The sequence below is a fragment of the Lynx rufus genome, unplaced genomic scaffold, assembly GCF_022079265.1.
Source record: "Lynx rufus isolate CCGP_SWC_20201006 ecotype Redwood Valley unplaced genomic scaffold, mLynRuf1.p SCAF_27, whole genome shotgun sequence".
Classification (NCBI taxonomy): domain Eukaryota; kingdom Metazoa; phylum Chordata; class Mammalia; order Carnivora; family Felidae; genus Lynx; species Lynx rufus.
Window position 1 is genome coordinate 15,107,625 of NW_025814842.1, and position 26,581 is coordinate 15,134,205.

The following is a 26,581-nucleotide window of genomic DNA, read 5'->3' on the forward strand; positions in this document are numbered from 1 at the left end:
ATCCAGGTGTTGTTCTTGATTTCGTTTGTTCTTTCACTCCCTGTGTCTCGTCTGGCAACACGCTGTATTGGTTCCACTTCCACGATTTATCCCAAATGCACCCACTCCTCTCCAATCATATTGCCAATGACCTTCCCCCCAAGCCATAACATCTCATTTTATAACCACTCTCACTCTGAGCTCTGTAATCCGCCCATGACAGCAGCAGGGTAATCTTTTAAAATCATAAACCAGACTATTCAAAAAGCTTACCATCAAACTTAGTATAAAATCCAGTTCTTTTCTTGCTTGAAAGTTCTAACAAAATTTGGCCCCATCCCACCTCTGTGATTCATCTCGTGTCTCTGCCAACTCCAACTGCCCTCCTGATCTCACATGGGGCGCCCGACTTGAATACTTACTTGTGCCATCTGCCCAAAATGCTCTGATCCCCTGGCGACTGCACTGCTTCTTACTATTTAGGAATCAGTTGTAGAAGAGTCATCTCCTCCATTAGATTTCATAGGCGGAAGAAAAGACTTCCGCCTATGAAATCTAAAACAGCCAATCACAATGTCCACCAAAACAATTATCTGCCCTTTGGCACATCAATCCACTTATAGGAATCCATCATCCCAAAGAAATACTGCCAAAAAACGGGCCAGGGACAACCAGGCACTACCACCTCCTACTGTACGTATACAATACCACTGACTAAATAATCTTAAAATGCAAACACACACACATCTGATCAATCTTCTCTTGATCTAAGTACCAATCTACAGGAAATACAGGGGGCAAAGGACCAAGCAATCAGCAAAATCTAAAATATAGACAGAGGGAACTAGCCAGGATAAATGACACATTTTCTTCAACAAACTTACTGGTGTGGGGGCAGGGGGAGCAGAGTAGAGAGAGAACACATGAAAGAGGAACTAACAGATTAAAAGAAATTTTAAAAAGAAAGAATCCAATTACAGTTAATGATCCTTATTTGGATCTAGATTCACAAATACTATTTTAATAAGAAATAGTTGGTCAAGTCTGAAACCTTCTCTTTCCAATACTTAAGAGACTATTGTTAAAACTGTTCAATTATGAGAACAGTATTCTGAATAAGTGTATATAGTGAGTGTATATCTTTTAGAGACATATACAGTTATAGATGAGCCATATAACATAGGGTTCGCTTCAAAATAATAGGATATGGCAGAGAAAATGGGTAGAGGTAGAACTGAAACAAGACTGGTCATGAGTTGGTAATTTTTGAAGCTGGGTGAACAGATGGAGGTCATTAGACCAATCTCTCTACTTCTATGTATGTTTGAAATTCTCTATAATAAAAGTTTATTTTACTTTTAAAATTTTTATTTTATTTTTATTTTATTTTATTTTTTTACTTTTTTTAATTAAAAAAAAAATTTTATGTTTATTTTTGAGAGAGTGCGAGTGGGGAGGGGCAGAGAGAGAGGGAGACACGGAATCCAAAGCAGGCTCCAGGCTCTGAGCTGTCAGCACAGAGCCCAATGTGGGGCTTGAACCCAAGAACCATGAGATCATGACCTGAGCCCAAGTCAGACGTTTAACCAACTGAGCCACCTAGTCAACCCTAAAAGTTTATTTTGAAGCCAACCAATTCCTCACTGTAACACTATTTTATTTCTCAGCATACTAATGTTACTGTGTAGTTTTTAATTATTTATTTTGCACTGACTGCCTCCCTCTCAATAAATATAAGCTTTATAAGAGCAAAAGCTCCGTCTTTACTGTTATTATCCCCATTGCCTAGAATGGTGCCACGTTCTTGATTAATATTTCTGAATGAATAAATAACACATCTGGGACCTCCTATAGAGTTTTATAAGGTACTAACTTCACCACAACAAAGCACCATAGGAAGTGGGATGACATTGGCCAGCAGGAGCTCACCTTCACTTCGATGAAGTCAGGATTCCCCAGGGACACCAGCTCGGCATAGGCCTGGAGTTCGTCTACATTCCACGCTTTCACTAGAGTCAGCCTGTACACGGTACGCTGTTGCTGAAACAAAGGAAAAGCCAACTTCGTTTTTATGTTGGTGGAAGTCACACCTTGGAAGGCTTTCAAATTTCTTCAATACCCTAGAGACGCAGGTAATGTGAAATTCAGCCAGAACTTTTAAAAAAAAATTTTTTTTAATGTTTTATTTATTTTTTTTTATCTTTTTTTTTTTTTCAACGTTTATTTATTTTTGGGACAGAGAGAGACAGAGCATGAACGGGGGAGGGGCAGAGAGAGAGGGAGACACAGAATCAGAAACAGGCTCCAGGCTCTGAGCCATCAGCCCAGAGCCCGACGCGGGGCTCGAACTCCCAGACCGCGAGATCGTGACCTGGCTGAAGTCGGACGCTTAACCGACTGTGCCACCCAGGCGCCCCGAAATGTTTTATTTATTTTTAAGACAGAGACAGAGCACAAGCAGGGTAGGGGCAGAGAGAGAGAGATACACACACAGAATCCGAAGCGGGCTCCAGGCCCTGAGCCGTCAGCACAGAGCCCGACGCGGGGCTCAAACTCACCAACTGTGAGATCATGACCTGAGCTGAAGTCGGACGCTTAGCCAACTGAGCCACCCAGGCGCCCCCAGACAGAACTTCTATAAGCCAAAGTTATATTTTGTAGAAAGACGAAAAAAAAAATGAAAACAATATAATAAGATTCCCATAAGCCTTTTAAGGGCACAGATATTGGCATGTATCTTTTCTCACAATCTCTACCACTACATTAGGCACCCAAATGTTTCTTGAAAACGACACACTGAATTAGATTTAGTAAGGAATAGTAAATTGACCAAATAGTTTAAGACTGTTGAAAATTAATTCAAATAACCTTCAGGCTTTCAGGTACCAATCACTCAAGTGTTTATGACAAGAATTTCTAATTACTCTTCTCTTCTTTCCTGCTTTCTTAACATTTTAATGATCTCCTGTTGGCAGAAAAGGCACATTTATGAACTGTCAGTATTGTCACCTGTTTACCACTTAACCAAATGAGGTAGTGGTTTTCTGAAAAGCAATTAGACAACAGACATCAAAGGCTTTAACAAGTTTATGCCCTTTGACTTTGTAGCTCTCTCCCTTCCAGGACCCGAGACAATTTTTCAAACGTTCAAAGCGTTATTGAAACATCTCAGGACAGTATGAAAAAGAGGTTAAAATCTTTTTTTTTTAACGTTTATTTATTTTTGAGACAGAGCATGAACAGGGGAGGAGCAGAGAGAAAGGGAGACACAGAATCGGAAGCAGGCTCCAGGCTCTGAGCCATCAGCACAGAGCCCGACGTGGGGCTCAAACTCACGGACAGTGAGATCATGACCTAAGCTGAAAGTGGGACGCTTAACCAACCGAGCCACCCAGGCGCCCCAAAAGAGGTTAAAATCTAAAGCAAGACTGGGGAGCGGGACCTAGGACTTGCCTATAACCAGTAGTATATGGCGGAGGTGGTGTCTATGTGCATACGCACGCAGGGCCACACCCATCTGGAGCAAGTTCCCGGATAATATCCATGCTGCTACGACGCACAGCATGTTTTAAGTAGTGAGGCTCTAAATACTTGAGAGAAAACGTGAGGCGGGAGAGGAACAAAATGATACCAACCTCTCTACTTTTGCCTATGTTTGAAGATTTCCATAATTAGTGAAAGAGAAGAAACACTCGAGATCTTCGATGAACAAAATGAAAAGATCTCCGCTGAACAGTATTTGGCAGCCATACCAGAAAATGTACTCAAAAATTACTTTAAAACACAGTATATAATGCATGAAAAGACAGAGATCTTCCAGATTCCCTTTACATATAAAGCCAGAATTCACTTAACAAAAACGGGTAGAGAACAGCAGACCAATCTCACTTGTACTTATAGATACAAAAATCTTATAGAAACTTTAGCAAATACAATTCAGCAGTATGTTGAAAATTCTAGGAATGCAAAGATGATTCGATATGTGGTTATATATTAATATAATTCATCACAGAGTTCAACACAGAAAAGTACACGCGATCATCTTCACAGACACACAAAGGTATTTGGTATAATTTAAAAGCCATCCTTAATTTGAAAACAAAACAGAGTAATCAAATCAAAAACCATTTGGCAAACTACACAATTAAAAAACACAACCTTAACATAAAATGGTCAATGTCATTCTCAGTGGCTTATGAAAAATACAGGCATTCCCATTTAGTCAGACTAACAGAAGAATGTCCACTCTGTTATTTTTATGAACATTTCCCTGAAAGTTAAAATCCAAGCAATAAGGCAAGGGAGCAAGAATTGCTGGACACTACACAAAAAATCATTACTTGCAAATGATGTAACTGGCTTCTTGGAAACCTAAGAAAATCAACTAAAAAGTTGTATTAAGGAAAAGTATAAAAATGAACTGCCTTCTTAGCATGGATCAGTGGAATGAATATGGGCGCTGGGGCCGGACCAAAGCCCAGACCACACACTTAGCTATTTTCATCTCCCTGTTCTCAGTTTCTACCCTGTGAAAAATGGGGGTCCTACACAGGATTAAAAGCTTCAACCTGTGTAGAACTTAGAACCCCAAGAAGTATTAGCTACTATATGCCAGCAGCAACCAATTATGAAATACAAGGCAAGGAAAATTCCACTTACAACTATAAAATACATCTATAAAATATCTAGTGATTAGTTTATGAAATAACATGGACACTGAAGAAAATAAACTTTTCTGAAAGACCTAAACAAAAACTCACTACATGGAGAGGCATGATAGATTTATAATATAATGTTAACTCCAACGGGAGTTTATAATTCCTTTGGACAAATAAACTGGCAATGATACCAACAATAACAAGAAAAGGAGTTAGCAGTTACTCAGCACTGACTACATGCCAGCTGTTATTGTAAGTGCTTAACATTGGAGCGAAGAGTCCAGTATCTGTCTACTCTTTACAACAAGTCTTACAAAATAGGTTTGATTATTATCTTCACATCACAGTTGTGAAATTGAGGCCTTGAGCTGTTAGATAAATGTCCCAAAGTCACAGCTGGAAAGCGGCAAAACTGGCATGTGAACCCAAGGGGCATGGCCCTCTCTGCTTTGCTAAACCTTTTCAAATTGTGAAACAAAACATACAAAGAGAAACGTATATAAGACACATCCGTATAGCAAAAGGGGTTAACACAAAGAACATACCCATCACCCAGTCGCTATCCGCTCCCTCTGTCCCAAAGATACCCAACACCATTATTCTTTTGTGTCTTGCTTCTGTCATCCAACATTTTCAGAAAATCCATCCGTGTTGCTGCATGTTGACATTTGCTCATTTTCCTTGTTAGCCAGTACTCCATCATTTGAATATACAACAATTCATTCGACCATTCCCCCAACGATAGACATCTGGATCATCTCCACTTTTTAGCTGTTCTAAAACAGTGCTGTTGTATTTTTATCACACTAGAGTTTAATTTTGCCTGTTTCAGGAAATTGTATAAAATGCTATTATGACTTATACTCAATTAGGTCTGGCTTCTTTCATTGAATTTGATGTTTGTGAGATTAAACATACTGCTGTGTATCTATTATGTGAATATACTACTAGTGGAAGTTTTGGTTATTTTCCAGTTTGGGTCCTACCAAAATAGTGTCTGTTGCCCTCTGTGTTTCTTGAGATGCACAGGAGCATGTATTTTTCTTGGATGCACCTACGTGTGGAAACGCTGGGTCACAGGAGGTGTATTCATGCAGTTTCAGCATATACTGTCAAACTGGTTTCCAAAGTGATTTTACAAAACTTTCACCTGCAGTGTCTCAGGGTTCCAGCTCTTTCTCTTCCTTAACCACACTTGCAGTTTTCAGTCTTTAAATTTTGCCACTCTTGCGTTGTCTATTTTGTATTTGCCTGACTACTAAAGAAGTTGATTATGTTTCTGGCCATTTGGATGCCGGCTATTGGGAAGTACTTGTTCAAGTGTTTTAAATATTTCTGTATTGGGCTGTCTTCTTCCTACTGACTGTTTTTTGTTTTGTTTTGTTTTTTTCAAATGCTTTATATATCCTGGCTATAAGAGAGCTGTTATAAAGGCCTTGGAAACATTTCCATTCACTTTATGGCTTTCCTTTTCACTTTCTTCATATCTTTTGATTAGCAGAAATAGCTAATTTTCATACCTTTTTATCTATAGCATACTTGTATCAAATTGCTACAAAGAGAAACATTATGGGGTTACTGGAAAAGGAATGTTAGTGGATTTGATTAGTTCATTTCAAATTATCAACTTTGCATTCTGGGTTTTGCTGTGACTATGGGGAGCTTGTTCAATGGAATCATTTCAGAGATTTTATTTAAAGTCTGTTTAAAATTAGTTAAAGCAGTTCCTAAGGTCTACAGAAGAACAAAAGGGTGGTACACTCTAGTTAGATTAGATTACAACAAAAACTGGGTGCAGATGTTTCTTGAAAGGTGAAGGCTGGGATTTCCTCTGCAGAGGAAATACTTACCACTGCTATTTTATCTTCTGTTAAAAAAGAAAAAAAAGTTGGAGTGTCAACTGGACTGTATTCATTTCATTTGAATTAAACTTATTTTTTTCAGTTTGGAGATTTAGTAATTTTAATTTGCATAGGTTCTGGAATGGTTATTACTGCAGAATTTTCTGAATGTGGCATGTTATCTCATAGGGACAGTTATATAAAAATAGGATGAATATAAAAATAGGATGAAGGGATTGACTTCAGACAAACAGTTTACCTACTTGCTGTTCAATGTACAGTGTTATTTGTAAAATGTCACAGTGTGACTTGTCAAAAATGTCAAGAAGTTGGCATCTTATAATTTCATATATTTTCTGTTTGAGAGTCTAAGATCCCCCCAACCTGCCCCAGGGGTCTACACACAGTAACAGGATTTTGAAAGTAATATCACATCAAATGTGGTTGGTCCCTAGCAAGAGACCTACATGTTCACCTTGAAATTTTCGATCAGATCTTTGCGACAGATTTTAAATTTGGGTTTTAACTTGTGTTGTTTCTTAGAGGGAAGTAATAGATGAACTGAAAATACACGGGGTGAAAACTAAGGTCAAAATACCTAAGGTAAATGTTAAATGCTTATCAAGGGGAACCGAGGCAGAAAAAGATTTTAAGTGCAAAGTAGAAAAGGCCCGAGTAGTCAGGAAGGCCAGGAGAAAGGAGGAAAAAGAACCACAGAGTAACAATTAAGCTACGGCTCTTGGCTCTGGAATCGGCTGTGTGCGTTCAGGCACGCACCCTCTGCCTCTGTAAAATGGGGAGAGCACCAGTACCAGTATCTTGTAGTACGGTTGTAAAGTCAAAAGAACTAAAACAACGGTCTTAGAACATGGCCTGGCACAAAGAAAGGTATGAATAAATTTCGGCTACCATCACCACCACCACCAGCAGCTCCACAGATTCATCACAGGTATCAACCAATAGTCACCGGGTCCGTCTCTATGCTGGGCCTAATTCTAGGTGCTAGAGATACAGCAGCGAACAAAGCCAAGTGCCAACTGTTGTGTCATTTACATTCTAGTCTGACAAATAAACAAAACCAGAGTCAGAAAAAAATTAGTGACCATAGTAATGCCAAAAGAGGAGAGGAGCTGGGAAACCAGCAGAGGTTACGACTCCACCCCTGATGCCTTTTGCACGATCTTCTCAATTTATAAAAAGCAAACTGAATACTGACCAAATTGTATGTTTGTCAAAAACTAATTCTGAATGGCTTAAAGCCAAAAAACAACTTAAAATTGAAACAGTCCCTCACTGGGGTGCCTGGGTGGCTCAGTTGGTTAAGCATCCGACTCTTGATTTTGGCTCAGGTCATGATCTTGCAGTTCGTGAGACTGAGCCCCGTGTTGGGCTCTGCACTGAAGCCTGCTTGGGATTCTTTCTCTCTGCCCTGCTCATGCTCGCTCGCTCTCTCTCTCTCTCTCTCTCTCGCTCTCTCTCTCTCTCTCTCTCTCAAAAATTAAACTTTTAAACACACACACACACACACACACACACACACACACACACACAAAATCCCTCACTTGATGACCATTGTTTCTAAAAGCAAAGAACATTTAATGCCTCTACTAGAAGTTGGGCAACCTATCAAACTCTTTAGAAAGCATGCCTTGTTGTTGAAATGGCTTTAAACTAAGCTTTATACTATCTGTGGAAGACAAAACAAAATGTGTCAACTTGGTAAGTCAAATAAACAAAGAATGAAAAGGTAAATTCAAAGATATAATTCATGATGCAACCAAATGAAACATTCTTTATGCTCAAAGATAAGCAGGAAAACTGTTCTTATAGAATTACTCTCTAAATAAAGTAACCAACGAATTTCAAGCTTAATGAACAACTGAAAATTCCAATAAAGGAAAGAGGGCAAAACAAGATAATAAACCTCAGTGAAGAAAATCTGATCCAGTGGGAAAAGAAATCATTTAAAGGAAACACATCAATTCATTAATAATGCTTATTTCTCAAAAAGGAAGAGAAAGATTATAGGCTTATTATTTAAATTTCTTTTTAAGGCCCATGAAACACTACAACGTGTACTAACATACACATTACAAAAGTCTCAAGAGAGAAAAGAAAAAATGGCAAAAAGAATGTTTGAAAAAAGAATGGCCAAAAAATTCAAAAATTTGGTGAAAAACATAAATCTACACATCCAAGAAGCTCTACAAACTCCAAAAATGATAAACTCAAAGAGTCTCATAATGAGACACATTATAATCAAACTGTCAAAAGACAAAGAAAGACGGGTGCCTGGGTGGTTTAGTTGGTTAAATGTCCGGCTCATGATTTCAGCTCAGGTCATGATCTCACGGTTCGTGGGTTTGAACCCCACATCAGGCTCCACACTGACAGTGCAGAGCCTGCTTGGGACTCTCTCTCTCCCTTTCTCCCTGCCCTTCCCCTATGTGCTTTCTCTCCTCTCTCTCTCTCTCTCTCTCTCTCTTTCTCTCTTTCTCTCTCTCAAAATAAATAAATAAATAAATCTTTTAAAAAAAAAATAAAAAGACAAAAAAATTAATAGCTATAAACACCTGCATTAGAAAAAAAAAAGATCTCAAAATTCACAACTCAAGTATCTGATCCAGAAGAGTAAATTAAACCGAAAGTAAAGAGTAAGAAAGAAATAATAAAGATGAGAACAGAACAGAAGTAAAAGAAATAGAGAAGAGAGAAACAATGGAGAAGAAAAAAAAACCGAAGTTGGTTCTATGAAAATATCAATCCAATTGACAAACCTGAAACTAGACTTAAAAAAAAAAAAAAGGGACAGAAAAGACACAACTAAAATCAGAACTGAAAGTGGAGACAATACTGCCAACCTTGCAAAAACAAAAAGGTTATAAAAGAATACTGTGAACAACTATGTCGATAAATTAAATATAACCTAAATTAAATGGAAAAATTCTGGGGCACCTGGGTGGCTCAGTCAGTTAAGTGTCTGACTCTTGGTTTCAGCTAAAGTCATGATCTCACAGTTTGTGGGTTTGAGCCCCACATTGGGCTCTGCACTGATAGTGTGGAACCTGCTTAGGATTCTCTCTCTCTCCCCCTCTCTGTTCCTCCCACTTGTGTTCTCTGTCTCAAAATAAATAAACTTTAACAAAAATGGACAAATTCTTAGAAACACACAAATTACCAAAAATGACTCAAAGTGAAATGGAAAATCTGAACAGATCTGCAACAAGTAAAGAGATTAAATCAGTAATGAAGAAACTCCCACACAAAGTCCAGAAACAATGGCTGCACTGGTGAATTCTGCCAAACATTTCAAGGGTAATATTCTTAAACTCCTCCCATTAACAGAAGAAAAATGAACACTTCTGAACTCCTTCTCTGATGTCAGCATTACCTTTGAACCAAACCAAACATAGCACAAGAAAATACCCAGTGTCCCTTATGAATATAAATGCAGAAATCCTCAACAAAATACTATCAAATTGGATCCAATAGCATATTAAAGATTTATGTACCATGAATAAGTAGGATTTATGCCAGGAATGAAAAAGATAACGTGCTTCATGAATCCATTTATACAAAATATCCAGAACAGGTAGATCCTCAGAAATAGAAAGCAGATTAGTGGTTGTCAGCAACTGGGTAGGGAGGATGGGGAGTAACTACTTAATAGATACAAGACTTTATTTGGAAAGATGAAAATGTATAGGAACTACGTAGAGGTGGTAACTGCATAACACCATGAACGTACTAAATGCCGGTGAATTCTTCATTTAAAATGGTTAACTTTATGTTATTTGAATTTCACCTCAATAAAAAATAAAAAATCCCTGTCAAAACTCCAGCTGCCCATTTTTCGGGGGTGGGGGAGTTGATTTTCAAGATGCATATAGAAATGCATATGGGCCCAAACAGCCAAAATAACTTTGAAGAAGACAAATTTGGAGGACTCACATTTCCTGATTTCAAGACTTACTCAAAGCTATACTAATCAAGACTGTGTGAAACTGACATAAGAACAGACATACAGAACCATGGAACAGAATGGAGTCCAGAAGTGAACCTACACATATATAGACAACTGATCTGACAAGCAGGTCAAGTCCATTCAATGGAGGAAAAATAGTCTCTTCAACAAACAGTCCTGAGACAACTAGATTTTCACGTGCAAATGCATGAAGTGGAAGCCTACTTCATATTCTACATGAAGATTAAGTGAAAAGATCCATATGTAAGAGCTAAGACAATGAAACTCTATGAAAAAAATATAAGGACCTTGGATTAGGCCATTAGACATGACATTAAAGCACAAGCAACAAATGAAAAACTAAGGTGAACTTCATCAAAATTAACTTTCCTGCTTCAGTTTAGTAGTTCCTCAAAAAGTTAAACATAGAATCAATATATGACCTAGCAATTCCATTCCTAGGTAGATATACCTGAGAGAATTAAAAATGTAGGGTTCACACTAAAACTTGTACATGAATATTCATAGTTTGTTAATCATAAGAGCAAAAGGTGGAATCAATGCAAATGTCCATCTGCTGTAGAATGGATAAACAAATGTAGTGTATCCATACAGTGGAATATTATTCAGTGGGGGGAGAGGGCAGGAGGGAAGAAGAATGAGGTTTTGATTAAAGCAATAACATGAGTGAATCCTGAAAACATTATGCTAACTGAAAGAAGCCCGACACTATTAAAAATCGTCTGGAATTAGATAATGCTAATGATTGCACAATGTTGTGATAAGCTAAAAGCCAGTGAATTTATACACTTTGCTATCTATATAGATTCAATGCAATCCCTACCAAAATTCCAATAGGAGTTTTCACCCAACTAGAAAAAACAGGGGCGCCTGGGTGGCTCAGTCGGTTAAGCGGCCGACTTCGGCTCAGGTCACGATCTCACGGTCGGTGAGTTCGAGCCCCGCGTCGGGCTCTGTGCTGACAGCTCAGAGCCTGGAGCCTGTTTCGGATTCTGTGTCTCCCTCTCTCTCTGCCCCTCCCCTGTTCATGCTCTGTCTCTCTCTGTCTCAAAAATAAATAAACGTTAAAAAAAAAAAATTAAAAAAAAAAAAAACAATCTGAAAATTTGTATCCAACCACAAAAGACGCTCAATAGCCAAAGCAATCCTGAGAAAAAAAGAACAAAGCAGGAAGCATCACATATCCTGATTTCAATGTTTACTACAAAGCTCCAGTAATCAAACCAGTATGGCACTGGCATAAAGACAAACACATAAACCAATGGGACAGAGAGCCCAAAATAAACACCTGTGTGTACATGTCAACTAATATTTGACAAGGGAACCAAGAATACTCAATCGGGAAAAGATAGTGTCTTCAGTAAATGGTGCCTGGAAAACTGTAAAACATACAAAGCAATGACTTGAAATGGATTAAAGATTTAAACATATGACCTGAAACCGTAAAACTCCTAGAAGAAAACACAGGGAAAAAGCTGTCTGACACTAATCTTAGCAATGACTTTTTGGATATGGCACCAAAAGCACGAGCAACAAAAGCCACAATAGACAAACGGCACTACCATCAAAACAAAAAGCTTCTGCACAGCAAAAGAAACCAGCAACAAAATGAAAAGACAACCTATGGAATGGGAGAAAATATTTACAAATCATCTTCTGATAAAGGGTTAATAGCTAAAAGAACTCCTACAACTCAATAACAAAAAACCAAACAATCTGATTTAAAAACGGGCAGAGTAACTGAATAGACACTTTTCCAAAGAAGACATCCAAATGGTCAACAAGGACGTGAAAAGAAGCTCAACATCACTAATCATCAGGGAAATGTAAATCCAAACCACAATGATCTCAGTGATCAGCTCACACGTGTTGAATAGCCATCCTTAAGACGGCAAGAGAAGACAAGTGTTGAAAAGGATGTGGAAAACTGGGAACCCTTTTTGGGTTTTGGATTCAGGGAACCATTAGTGGTAGTGTAAATTGGTAAAGTCACTATGAACAGTATGAAGTATTCTCAAAAAATAAAAAAACAGAAGTAGTATATGATCCAGCAACCCCACCTCTGGGTATATATCCAAAGGAAATAAAACAGGATACTCAAAATAGCCAAGATATGGAAACAAACCAAGTGTCTATCAACAGATGAATAAAGAACATGTGGTGTGTGTATATATATATACATCAGCCAAGAGAAAGAAGAAAATACTCCCATTTGTGACAACACGGATAAACATGGACATCAAAGGCATTATAGTAAGTGAGGTAAATCAGACAGAGAAAGACAAATACAACTGACCCTTACACAACATGGGTTTGAACTGTGTGGGCCTACTTATACATGGATTTTCAGTAAATATATATGTACAGTACCATAAATATATTTTCTCTTCCTTGATTTTCTTAATAATGTTTTTATTTAGCTTACTTCATTGTAAGAATACAGTATAATATGTAGAACATACTAAATGTCTTGGGAGAGTCAAAAGTTAATATGAAGATTTCCCACTGCACAGGGTGACCGGTCAGTGCCCCGACCCGCTATGATGTTTAACAGTCAACTGTACGATACCACTTATGTGTGGAATTTACAAAAGGGGAACTCATGGAAACAGTCCCCTGAAGGGTGGGGGAATTGGAGAGATATTGGTCAAAGGGTACAAACTTGTAGTTATAAGATGAATAAAGTTCTGGAGCTCTAATGTACAGCACAGCATTGTGATTTAGTTAACATTGTGATTTCATTAGTTTAGTTAACAGTTTAGTTAACAAAGATGCTAAGAGACTAGATCTTAAATGTTCTCACCATTAAAAAATAATGATAATTATTGGATGTGATGAAGTGTTAACTACCATGGTAACCATATTGCATTATATACACGTATCAAATGAACACACCTTAAACTTATAAAATGTCACATGTCAATTATCAATTACATCTCAACAAAAAAACCAGAAATGAGCAACAAGTATAGATATTTGATTTATTACAAAATTGGCACTATCGAATAAGGTAGAAAAGGATGGTATTTTAAATTAACCGTGCTGGGTCCGATGGGTGCTCATATGTGGGGGGGGGATAAAAGCATTCACACTTAGAAAATGTTTTAATGGATTACAGACTTAAATGTGAGAGAAAAACAACAAAATATCTAGAAAATAAGAATCTCTTCATGACTTTATTAAACAGTTTAAAATGCACTTCACAGAAAAGAAAGCGTGTTTAGCTGGACTACATTAAAATTAGCAACTTCTCCTTATTAAAAGATATTATAAGAAAGAGACAAGCTACAGAGTGAAAAAAGACATTTACTCATTATCTACAATATATAAAGAACTCCTGAAAACCAATTAGAAAAAGATAATGCAAAATAAAAATTGACAAAAGCCATGAATGTTCTTGTATGGCCTGGAATAAGAGGGGTTTTTACAGTTTAATAACAGAGGACAGTAACTTTTAATGTATCCTTCTTGTAAGAGGGGATTCAAATGACCAATAAACAGATATGCAAAAAAAAAAAATTTGGGGGGGGTGGGGGAAGGGCAGAGAGAGAGAGAGGGAGACACAGAAACTGAAGTAGGCTCCAGGCTCCAAGCCTGAGGTGGGGTTTGAACTCACGAGCCATGAGATCATGACCTGAACTGAAGTCAGAGGCTTAACCAACCGAGCCACCCAGGTGCCCCAACAGAAATGCAAATTAAATCCACAAGAAAATATTATTTCAAAGAAACACAAAACCAGTTGGTAGCAAGGATGCATATTCACATGATGAAATATAGCAATGAACAGCCTACAGCGGTACACAACATCATGGATAAATCTAACAAACATGTAAAGCAAAATACAGTCGACTCTTGAACAACATGCGTTTGAACTGCGCAGATCCACTTAAACGTGAATTTTTTAGGGTACAGTACTGTAAATGTGTTTTTTCCTTGTGATGTTCTCAATATCTGCCTTTCTCTAGCTTACTTTATTGTAAGAATACAGCATAATACGTATAACATACAAAGTATGTGTTCATCAACTATTTATGTTATCGGTAAGGCTTCTAGGTGACAGCAGGCTAGTAGCTGGTTTTGGGAGGTGAAAGTTATACGTGGATTTTCAACTGCGCAAGGGGTCAGCACCCCAACCCCAGCGTTATTCAAGGGTCAATTCTATACTGTATGATTCCATTTCTATAAAGTTCAAGGACAGGGAAAACTATCTTACAGTGTTAGAAGACAAAACAGTGATTATTTTTAGAAAGAAGAGGGGCTGATGACCGGGAAGGAACATGAATGGTGCAAAAGGGTGACTCTGAAGGTGTTCTTCATATTACACACATACTCATACTGTATTCTTAAGTTTGTTGCTGAAAACATAGGTGTGTTCATTCTGTAATAATTCACCAAGCTGTCCATTTAAGCTCTATGCACTTTTCTGTACCTATGACATACTATAGTAATAAATCCTATTGGAGATAAAATATATGCAAAGTTCTGGGAAGAGGCATTCTATACATAAGTATTCATGGGTAAAGTGATGTATTTATTTGACTTGAAATATTCCAATGCCTCCTCCACTCCAAAAACAGAGGGGAGACAGGTGAAATAAGAAATGTAGAGTGCCAGTAGTTGCCAAAGTAAAGACTGTGGTTACACAGGAATTCATTCTAGTATTTTCTTTTCTCTTGGGTGTTTTAAAAATCTGTAATAAAAAGTTTAAAAAATATATATATGTGTGTGTGTTTAAAATATATATATATATATATATATATATATATATGTGAATTGGACACATATATATATCTGTGAATTGGACAGAACTCTGTTGTTTCTAATTAGGCAGCTTTCAGTGCTACATATTCTGGATGAGGTTATTATATCCCAGGACTACAGCTCTTAATTTCAACGATTTATCTTGACAGTTGCAATTCAAGACAATCTCGAGTTGAAGCTGTGTCAAAACAAGATAAAATGGTCTCCTAAAATATGGTACTGAGTTACTAGTAATCAAAGAAATGCAAATTGAAGCAGTAATGAGGTACCATTTTGGGTTATCATATCGGCAAAGATTTTTCAAAATAGCAATATTCAATGCTGCCTAGAGTTTAGCAAGACAGGCACACTCATTCACTGACAGTGAAAGCAAAATCCAGCGAAAACATTTTGGAAAGTAACACAGCAACATGATTAAAGAATCTGAAAAATACTTAAATCTGTTGACCCAATAATTGCATTTCTAAAAATTTCACGTTTGGAAGTGATAAAAAATTGTGGACACATACCGATATTTAAGAATGTTCATTCCAGCTTTGTTCATAATAATGAGATATTATTCTCAAGAGCTTCAATCCCAAGAAAGAGCAAGATGATTTAGGGCATAGCTATTTAACACTAAAGATGATATTTCAGAACAGTGGTTATGAATCCTAACATAGCAGAGAAACACATTCCTAACAAAAGAAGAGCTCAATGGAGATGCGATTTTCAGAAAGGGGTACGAAATGAGGAGGGGGCTTGTTTTTTTGTATTTGTTCCTACGGAGAATAACTGGTGTTAGAAGAATGTTTAATGATGAGGGATCATTTTTATGCAATAGTGCTGAATTTTTAAATAGCTAAAAAGAAAACTGTACATATATGATAGTATTAATGACATAAATAAGGCTTAAAGGAAATATAACGAAAGCTGTGGGATCAGAAAACATGTACACACATACACACACACACATTTTTAAATAGTACTGACTCTTGAGAGGAGACTGAATCAGCTTAACAGTCTCTTGATGTTCCTGATCTCAACTATCCATTATAGCAGATGGCTTAAACAAAATTCTGCTGCTCAAAAACCAGAAATTCAGTAGAGGATATAGAAAAAGATTTGCCTTAGGTTCAGCAAAGCCTGAGAAGACCACGCGTATCAGCCGGAATACCAGACAGAGTGTGCCCAGAGTTTGAAGGGTCATGTGCCTCCACAAGTTACTTAACAGCAAAAAAGAAAAAAGAAAGAAAGAAGGACTTGACATCTTCCTGGCAACGTCTTCCTGGCAATGTGGTTAATACGCAGGAAGATGTTGCCTGTGTGAAGGAGTAGAAGGAGGGTGAAACCGTATATGTGATATATGTATAGACACAGAATAGTCCACACATACAACAAGATATTATAATGCATATAATAGACATACAGGCAAAAGGGATTCATCTCCTAAGAAACCACAAGAAGAGAAAGCTCAGAAGTGCAAAATGCAAAAGACAAATGGGGCTGAGAGCACTGGCAATTGGATGAGACATGGAGAGATTGTAAATAAATATTCAATAGCAAGGAAAAAATTCCCATTAGAGGATTTTTTAAAAAGCAGAATATTTACACTTCAGAAAAGCTTACGAATAGTACAGAGCAGTGTTTCTCCATCCTCTGGAGGTTGGGAGAAAGTGGAAGAGGTGGCTCCACTGGCATCTTAACGGGACAGTTTCCACTGTGTGAACATGACCTGTATCCTGAGAACCACTAACATAGAAGCTTACAACATGGGAATGCAAGGAAAAGGAACGAGAATAATAATTTTTGAAAAAGATGAATAAGGGAGAGAGAATGTAAAGAATAAGGACAAAAGCAAAAATAAATGAAGAAGAATAAATAAATGGGAAGGTTTCTACCGGAAGCAAGAGCTGAGCACAAAATCCGAGGGCCGCTCTCTACTTTCCGCGTGAGAGAACATCTGTACTGAGAAGTCTAAAGCCACCACCACAAGGTGAGTGACAGCCTATGCACAGAAGAGTAAATACAGGTCAGATAAACAATGTCATAAAAATCAATAAGCAGAAGATCATGTTATTGCCTACAAGCAGGGTGCGTACACAGACTCCAATCACTGAAGCAACACATCGACTTGGATGTCTCCAGATACTGACAAAAGAGCACAATCTCTGGCAATGTTCCCACAGGCAGTCTATCTATCCATCATCCTGCAGCAGACACAAACAGATAGAAACACCTGAATCCAAAGTGTAAAGACGGAATGAGAAGGTTATCTCAATATAGCCAAACCACATTTCACAAAACTATTGAGACAAAGTAAATCCAGAAGGAATATAGAACAGCCAGAAACCATACATCCCCAAAATCAATAGATCCTATAGATCTGTTTCTCCAGAAATATTACTTGTAACAATTCATGAGTTTAAGTACCAAATGTTAGGTACTAAAAGCTCCCTTCCTGGGAATTAACTGTCCAAATGCAAACACTCTGCAGTTAAGAAATGTTCAGATTGTTTTAACCCACCAATTAACCTCCCTGTGCCTAAACTTGGCTCCAGAATTAAAAAAAAAAAAAAAATGACTCATTAGAAGGTGACTAAACCCTTGAAGTAAGCCTATAAAATTTCCTCCCTGGAAAGCTTAACAGTGACAAGATGTGCCTGTGTATACAGTACTCTACCTCATGTCTGACTCATAAGAAAGTGAATCTGGAATGACAGCAAGATGAGCCTGAAGAAGGGCGGATGGCACTTGCTCTACAAATACTAAAATGCCAAAATTAAGCCTCTCATCTAAAATCCTTACTTATCTAATTTGCATTATTTACCAAATAGTGCATACAATGGACATATAGTCAAAAGGATACTTCAAGTTCATCTCTTGAACCATCCCCATGGCAATATAGATGAAATGAAAAATGAAAAGTAAATTAGATAAAACTGGCTAAAAAATATATAATGAAACAGCCTTATGATCAGGAATTGGACCTAGCAGCCTCTTAGGGGAACATATAGGAACAAAAATAACCTCCTACTCAAGAAGAGCCTGCAAACAATTCCAAAAGATGTGTGGAAATCTAACATTCCCCAAGACAGCCAACATAATCTACAATCAGAAGAGAAATGTTAGTAAAAGAAAATTAAAGTGATAGAGCAGGCAATTTAAAAATAAGCGATAAACTGAAGACATGACTTCATAAAAATGGCAACTTGCCCAAATTACATGCAATTCCAATCAATATCCCCAAGTTCTGTGTGTATATGAGAATTGACAAATTGGTTCTAAAGTAAATATGAAAATGTAGCAAGGTGGTAAGAATAAGCAAGACAATTTTGAAGAAAAATAATTTTAAAGAAGGAAGAGGGGTCTTTGGTGCTAAATATCAAGTCTTATAAAGCTATTGTAACCATGGGGCAATGAGACAAAGAATAATCAACATAACACAGTAGAAAGTTTAGAAACATCCATGAATATATGAAAACTTGATTACGATAGGCAGCCATTATAAATCACTGGGTAGAGAACAAATTATTCAACAACGAATGTTGCTGCAATCGATTATTAACATGGGAGGAAAAGAACCCCTGCTTCATAACATCCTTAAAAAAATAAACAGATGGGGCCCCCGCATCGGGCTCTGTGCTGACAGCTCAGAGCCTGGAGCCTGCTTTGGATTCTGTGTCTCCCTCTCTCTCTCTGACCCTCCCCCACTCATGTTCTATCTCTCTCCTTCAAGAGTAAATAAACATTAAAAAAATTTTTTTAAATAAATAAATAAACAGATATGCACACATATACATGTGTATGTGTGTGTACATATGCTCATAGAAAGAGATATTTGGTCCTTAATAAAAAGCATTTGCAAGTTAATGAAAATCATACACATCTCAAAAGAAAATAATGGTTAAAAGGGGCGCCTGGGTGGCGCAGTCGGTTAAGCGTCCGACTTCAGCCAGGTCACGGTCTCGCGGTCCGTGAGTTCGAGCCCCGCGTCGGGCTCTGGGCTGATGGCTCAGAGCCTGGAGCCTGTTTCCCATTCTGTGTCTCCCTCTCTCTCTGCCCCTCCCCCGTTCATGCTCTGTCTCTCTCTGTCCCAAAAATAAATAAACGTTGAAAAAAAAAATTTAAAAAAAAAAAAAAAAAAGAAAATAATGGTTAAAAACCAAAACAGTATTTCACAAAAGAATACATACAAAGGGTCAACTAAAATATAGCAAATTATTTTAATATCACAAATAATTAAATGCACATTAAAACAATGGGCACTGGTAAAAAAAAAAAAGTTCAAAGTAGCAATGTTCATAATAGACACAAGCTGGAAACATCCTTGATGCTCATCAAAAGTTCAATGAATTAAATTTTTTTTTAACGTTTAATTTTTGAGACAGAGAGAGACAGAGTATGAACAGGGGAGGGTCAGAGAGAGAGGGAGACACAGAATCTGAAACAGGCTCCAGGCTCTGAGCTGTCAGCACAGAGCCTGATACAGGGCTTGAACTCATGGACTGCGAGATCATGACCTGAGCCGAAGTCAGACACTTAACCAACTGAGCCACCCAGGCGCCCCAAAAGTTCAATGAATTAAAAAATTTGTGACACATTTACAATGGGATTCTATAGATCAGTGAAAAAAATTAATCACTGCTACATACAATAACATGGATAAATTTAATGGATCTAATGCTACTAAAGAAGCTAGACCAAATAAAAGAGTACATGTTTAATGATTCAGAATAGTGGTTAATTTGGGAGATGAAGGATAGTGTGGAAGGGACATGAAAGAGACCTTTAAGGTGTTAATTATACAGGTGGATTGACTTTATTTAAAAATTCATCAGGGGCGCCTGGGTGGCTCAGTGGGTTGGGCGACCAACTTCGGCTCAGGTCATGATCTCACAGTTCATGGGTTCGAGGCCCGTGTCGAGCTCTGTGCTGACAGCTCAGAGCCTGGAGCCTGCTTCAGATTCTGTGTCTCCCTCTCTCTCTGTCCCTCCCCTGCTCATGCTCTGTGTTTCTCTGTCTCTCAATGATAAAGAAACGTTAAAAAATAAAATAAAAAAAAAATTCATCAAGCTGTACACTTAGGATTTCTATGCTTTAGTGATAAATGTTACACTTCAACAAAAAGAAAATTAACAATAAAAATAAGACTTATAAGACCACACATAAAATAAGACAACTTTATTGTTTTATAAAGCTGAGTAATGATAGAATATTAACATGTGAAGTTGGTAAGAATGTGCAGAATGTGATACAAGCTTATTACTATATGCCCAATTTGGCAATATCTACTTAAAACCTTTATAACTGTAATCTCTTACCCCAGGAATTCGTCTTCTAGAATTTATTCTAAGGAATCAGAAATATGAGCAAAGATGTACATAGGTTTCACAGTATTTATTAGTAGATGGGTTAAAAAAAAAACAATAGCAAACCCACTGGATGAATGACTATGTGGCAATTAAACTCAGTGTAATAGAATACTTTCACAAAGGATCACGACATAGTCCTAAGTGAAAAAAAATCAATAACCTAAGCCTTCACTTTAGGAAAGTAGAAAATGAGCAATTTAAGCCTAAACCATAATAATAAAAGAAAAGAAATAATAAAAATTAGAGCAGAAATCAATGGCAGTGTAAAAAAGAAAACCAATAGCGAAAAATCAACAAACCAAAACACAGTTCTCTGAAGAAAGAAAAATCACTTACCATCGATAAGCCTTCACCTACACTAACCAAGAAAAAAAGATAGAAGACATAATTTACTGAGATCAAAAATAAGAGGGATCATCACTACTGATCCCATGGACAATAAAATAAAAATAAAGTAATACTCAACACTATGCCCACAAATTTGATAACTTGGATGAAATGGACAAATTTTGTGAAGACACAAGAAGAAATCATATGATTAGGGCTATGTATATTAAGGAAGTTGAATAATTAATAACCTTCTAAGCCCAAATGAGTTCTACCAAACATCTATGCCAGAAATGACATCAATTCACCACAATCTCTTCCAGAAAAACAGAAACGAGGTACACTTCTCACAGAATGCTGAGGCCAGTATTACCCTAATATCAAAACCAGATAAAGGCATTTAAAAAAGGAAAATTGAGGGCAATATCTCTCATGAGCATAGATTTGAAAAAAAAGCATTAGTAATCAAACCATGTTTAAAAATAATTATACACATGCTGACCAGTTGGGATTTATTTCAGGTATCCAAGGCTGGTTCAGTATTCAAAAAATTCAACATCACACATCAATAGGCTAGTGTAGAAAAATCATACTATCTATAAATTAATGCAGTAAAGTATTTGACAGAAGTCAACATTTATTCATGATAAAATCCTCAGCAAACTAGGAATAAAGGGGAATTTCCTCAAAACAATAAAGAATATGTACAAAGAACCTACAGCTAATATGACACTTAATTGTGAGAAACTGGACATTTCCCCCTTGCCCAAGACTGGGAATAATGCAAGGATGCTTCCTCTTGCCACTCTTATTCAACAAAGTACCAGAAAACCCAACTACTACAATAAGACAAGAAAAAGAAATAAAAGGTATATAAATTGGAAAGGAATAAAACTGTTTTTATTTGCAAAAACTGAAAAAAAATCTCCTCCTAGAACTACTAAGTGAGAATAGTAAGATCAGAGGATTCAAGATTTACAAACAAGCCAACTGCTTTCCTATATACCAGAGATGAACAATTGGAATTGGAAATTTTTTAAAAATTACAACAGCACCACAAAAATAAAATATGGGTACATAAATCTAATAAGATATACACAAGATCTATGTGCAGAAAACGATAAAAGTCTGATTAAAGAAATCAAAAAAATCTTTTAAAAAAGGAGAAATATTCTATGTTCATGAATTGGAGGACCCAATATTGTTAAGATGTCACTTCTTCTGAACTTGATCTATAGATTCAACATAATTTCAAACAAAATGTCAGCAAGCTATTTTATAGATACTGACAAACTGACTGTAGGGTTTATACAGAACATTAAAGACTTGCAACAACCTACACAATTCTAAAGGAAAACAAAGTTGGAGAACTCACATGATACATTTTCAAGATTTACTATAAACCTATAGTAAATAAGACAGTACAGTATTGGCAAAACAAGACATACAGATCATCAGGATAGCTAAAAAATGGATCCAGACAAATAGAATTAACTGATCTTTAGCAAAGGAACAAAGGCAATTCAACTGAGAAAAGACAGTCTTTTCAACAAAACGGTGCCAGAATATTTGGACGTCCATAGTAATTAATTAATTAAACACACAAACAGATGGATTTAGATGCAAACCTTACACCTTTTACACACACACACACACACACACACACACACACACACACAAACTTAAATATAAGATGCAAACCTATAAAACTTCTAGAAGAAAACACAAAAGAAAACCTTTGTGACTTTGGGTTTGATAAAGAGTTTAAATTTTTTTTTTTTTTGCAACGTTTTTTTATTCATTTTTGGGACAGAGAGAGACAGAGCATGAACGGGGGAGGGGCAGAGAGAGAGGGAGACACAGAATCGGAAACAGGCTCCAGGCTCCGAGCCATCAGCCCAGAGCCCGACGCGGGGCTCGAACTCACGGACCGCGAGATCGTGACCTGGCTGAAGTCGGACGCTTAACCGACTGCGCCACCCAGGCGCCCCTTGATAAAGAGTTTATAGATTCAAACCAAAAGCATAATCCAAGAAAGAAAGCATTGGTAAGTGACTTTATTAATATTAAAAATTTCTGTTCTGAGAGAGATGCTGTGAAGAGAATGAAAGACATATCAGACTAAAAGAAATATGCAAAGATATACACAAAGCATATATCTGATAAAAATTTCATATCCAAAATATATAAGGAACTCTTGAAACTCAGTTCAAAAAACAATTAAGAAACGGGCAAAAGATCTGAACAAACAACTCAAAAAAAAAAAAGATGTACAGATCTCAAACAGGCGTACTGAAAGATGCTCAACCCCATGTACCATTAGAGAACCACAAAACAATGACGAGATACAACGATGTGGCTCCTAGAAGGTCTAAAACTCAACAACCAACAATAACAGATGCTGATGAGAATGCACCGCAACAGGAACTCTCCATTGCTAGGGGAGACGCAAAATGTTACAGCCACTTTGGAAGACAGCTCAAGCAGTTCACTGGAACATTAAACATAGACTTACCATCAATCCAGCAATGGAGTTCCTAGAGATTTACTCAACTCAGTTGTGTTTACCCAAAAACCTGCATGCAAATGTTTATAGCATTTGGTGATTATGAATAGTCACCAAAAACTGGAAGCAACCAAGATGTCCTTCAACAGAGGAACAGATAATCTGTGCCGTGTCCATATAATGAAGTATTGGTGAGAAAAAGAAATGAATTTTCAAGCCATGAAAAGACATGGAGGAACCTTAAGTGAATATATACATAAGTGAAAAAAGTCAGTCGGAAAGGGTCACACACCGTATGATTCCAATTATATGACATACCAAAGACACAAAACTGTAAGAGAGAGTTAGAAGAACAGTCGTTGCCAGGGATTTGGGGGCAGGTGGGGGGATTTTGAATAGGTGAAGCACAGGGGATTTCTTAGAGCAGTAAAATTGTTTTATATGATAGTGTAATGGTGGATACATGACACTGTGCATTAGTCAAAACCACAGAACTTTACAGCTCAAAGAGAGAATCTTAATGTATACAAATTTTGGCTCTGTGATCTTCTGCCCAAAAACATGTAACAACTGCAGTCAAATCACAAGAAAAACATCAGACAAATCCCAATCAAGGGGCATTCTAAAAAATACCTGACCAGTATTCCTAAAAACCGTCAAGGCAATAAAAACAAGGAAAGTCCGAAAAAAGAACCAGTCACGAGAAGCCTATGGAGACAAAACTATTAAATGTAATGTGGGATCCTGGAACAGAAAAGGGAAATTGGAATAAAATATTAACTTAATGTATCAATATTAGTTCATGAACTATGACAAACGTACCATACAAACGTAACATGTTAATAATACAGAAATAATAGTAAGGGTTCGTGGGAACTCTGTACTGTCTTTTTAATTTTTCTGTAGCTCTAAAACTGTTCTAAAATACAAGTTCATTAAAAAAATTAAAAACATACCCAATTCTTTATAATAATAAACAAATAGAAATAACCATCAATCAGGAAGCGGTTAAGCAACATAGCTATATGGGTGCAGCTATGTAAAAGAATGAGGTAAAATTATTTGCATTCAAACACAAAGAGGTACAATATATATTGATAAACAAACAAAAAAAGAACAACCTATAGGCACTATGTAAAGTGAGATCTTATTTGTATTTTTAACCTTCAAGTAGAGTTTGGGTGCCTCGGTGGCTCAGTCGGTTAAGCATCCGCTCGGCTCAGGTCATGATCTCACAGATCGGCTCAGGTCATGATCTCACAGTCAGTGAGTTCGAGCCCCGCGTCAGGCTCTGTGCTGACAGCCCAGAGCCTGGAGCCTGCTTTGGATTCTATGTCTCCTTCTATCTCTGCCCCTCCCCCACTTGTGCTCTGTTTGTCTCTCAAAAATACATAAATGTAAAAAAAAAAAAAAACAACATTCAAGTATAGTTTATATGCACTACATATGTCAATGAAGATACTTCTAAAGTAAACAGAAATCCCTTTGGGAAATAAGATTTAAGGTGAGAAGAGGTGGGGGATCAAACAGGGAGGTTTTTAGTTTTTATACTTCTGCATCTTTTATGAGAGTAAACTTGACAAAGTAATTTTTTATCTTAAAAACACAAACTATAAAACAATACATACAGTAAGATACCTAAAAAAATACTGGCACATATGTGTATACATAAACGTAAGATTAAAAGGACTTACACTCCTCATGTATTGCTTTGATAGGGGGAAAGCCCAAGAAACATAAGATGCTAATCTCAACTACGGTAGTAAATGTGCATTAAGTGTAAAAATGACTTCTTCCTGGTGAAGAGTGACTGCAGAACAGCTGTGCTAATAAGAAGGGAGATGAGGGGAAAGTAGGCTTGAGAACACAGATGAGGTTGGTTTTGCCCAGGAGTCAGCAGAGCAACAGTTGAGTATGTCTGGAGGCACAGTTAGTTGGGAAACAGGAAACAACTCCGGAGCAGGAACGGGGGTGGGGGGAAGCACAGAAGGATGTGCTCCAGCAAGATCACGAGGACAAAAGAAGCCTGAGGACTGAAGCGTGGGAAACACCTCCGGTAAGAGGGTGCAGGGAGGAGCCTAAAGGTGGAGAAGGTGGTAAGGAACAAGAAAGAAAATGAGGAGAATGAGATGTTCTAAGAAACCAGGGGAAGAGAGAGTTTCAGGAAGCAAGCGGTGGTAAGGCGAGCAGTGCCAAGTTCAGGAGGACCAACGGGGAAGCAGCTGTGGACCAGGCAACTAGCCAGCAAGGCCCCAGCACCGTGTCGGTGAGTCCCGGGGGGTGCCCAGGGGGCACAAGCCTGTTCTGTTTTAGGCTTTGGGAACTGAAGGGTCTCTGTGGCAGCTACTCACTCTGCCAGAGGAGCAGGAAGGCGGCCACAGCCAGTGTGCCAACAAGCAGCATGGCTGTGTTCCAGTGAAACTTTATTACAAAAGCAGGGCAGGGGTGCCTGGGTGGCTTGGGCGGTTAAGTATCTGACTTTTTTTTTTAATGTTTATTTATTTTGTGAGTGAGTGAGTGAGTGAGTGAGAGAAAGAGAGGGAGGGAGGGAGGGAGAGAGAGAGAGAGAGAGAGAGGGAGACAGAGAATCCCAAGCAGGGTCTGAGCTATCAGCACAGAGCCCTACTCGGGGCTCAAACTCATGAGCCCTGAGATCATGACCTGAGCTGAAATCAAGAGCCGGACGCTTAACCGACTGAGCCACCCAGGCACCCCAAGCATCCAACTCTTGATTTTGGCTCAGGTCATGATATCAGGGTTCTAAGACTGAGCCCTGCGTTGGGATCTGCACTGACAGTGCAGAGCCTGCTTGGGATTCTCTGTCTCCTTTGCTCTCTGCCCCTCCCCCACTCTATTTCAAAATAAAATAAATATAAATACACATTCAAAAAAAAGGGCAGGGGCAAGTCAGGTTTGGGCCAAGGGCTGTAGTTCCCCACCCCCACACCAGTCTCCATGATGCCTGCTGGAAAATAACTGCTTTCAGATAGATGCTGCCTCTAGAGACAGTAAGACCTCCTCCATCACCAGTTCCTTATTTATAAAATTCCACCACCTGCACATTTACTCCTGTATACATTTCCCTTAACTGTGAACATTTACATAAGAATGTACAGGAGCTTTTGAATCACTTTGAAGGGAAATGTTACAAAAAAGAGAGACCTAGGTAT

General features: G+C 37.7%; 1 protein-coding gene across 1 annotated transcript in view; it reads right to left on the bottom strand.

Moving 5' to 3' along the window:
* The window catches only part of LOC124519297 (S-adenosyl-L-methionine-dependent tRNA 4-demethylwyosine synthase TYW1), a 213,882-nt gene that overhangs the window by 33,135 nt on the left and 154,166 nt on the right, over positions 1 to 26,581 (bottom strand). The window contains exon 14 of the mRNA XM_047089449.1: positions 1,909 to 2,019. Coding sequence (XP_046945405.1) covers positions 1,909 to 2,019 — 111 coding nt within the window. The remainder of the gene's footprint in view (positions 1 to 1,908; positions 2,020 to 26,581) is intronic.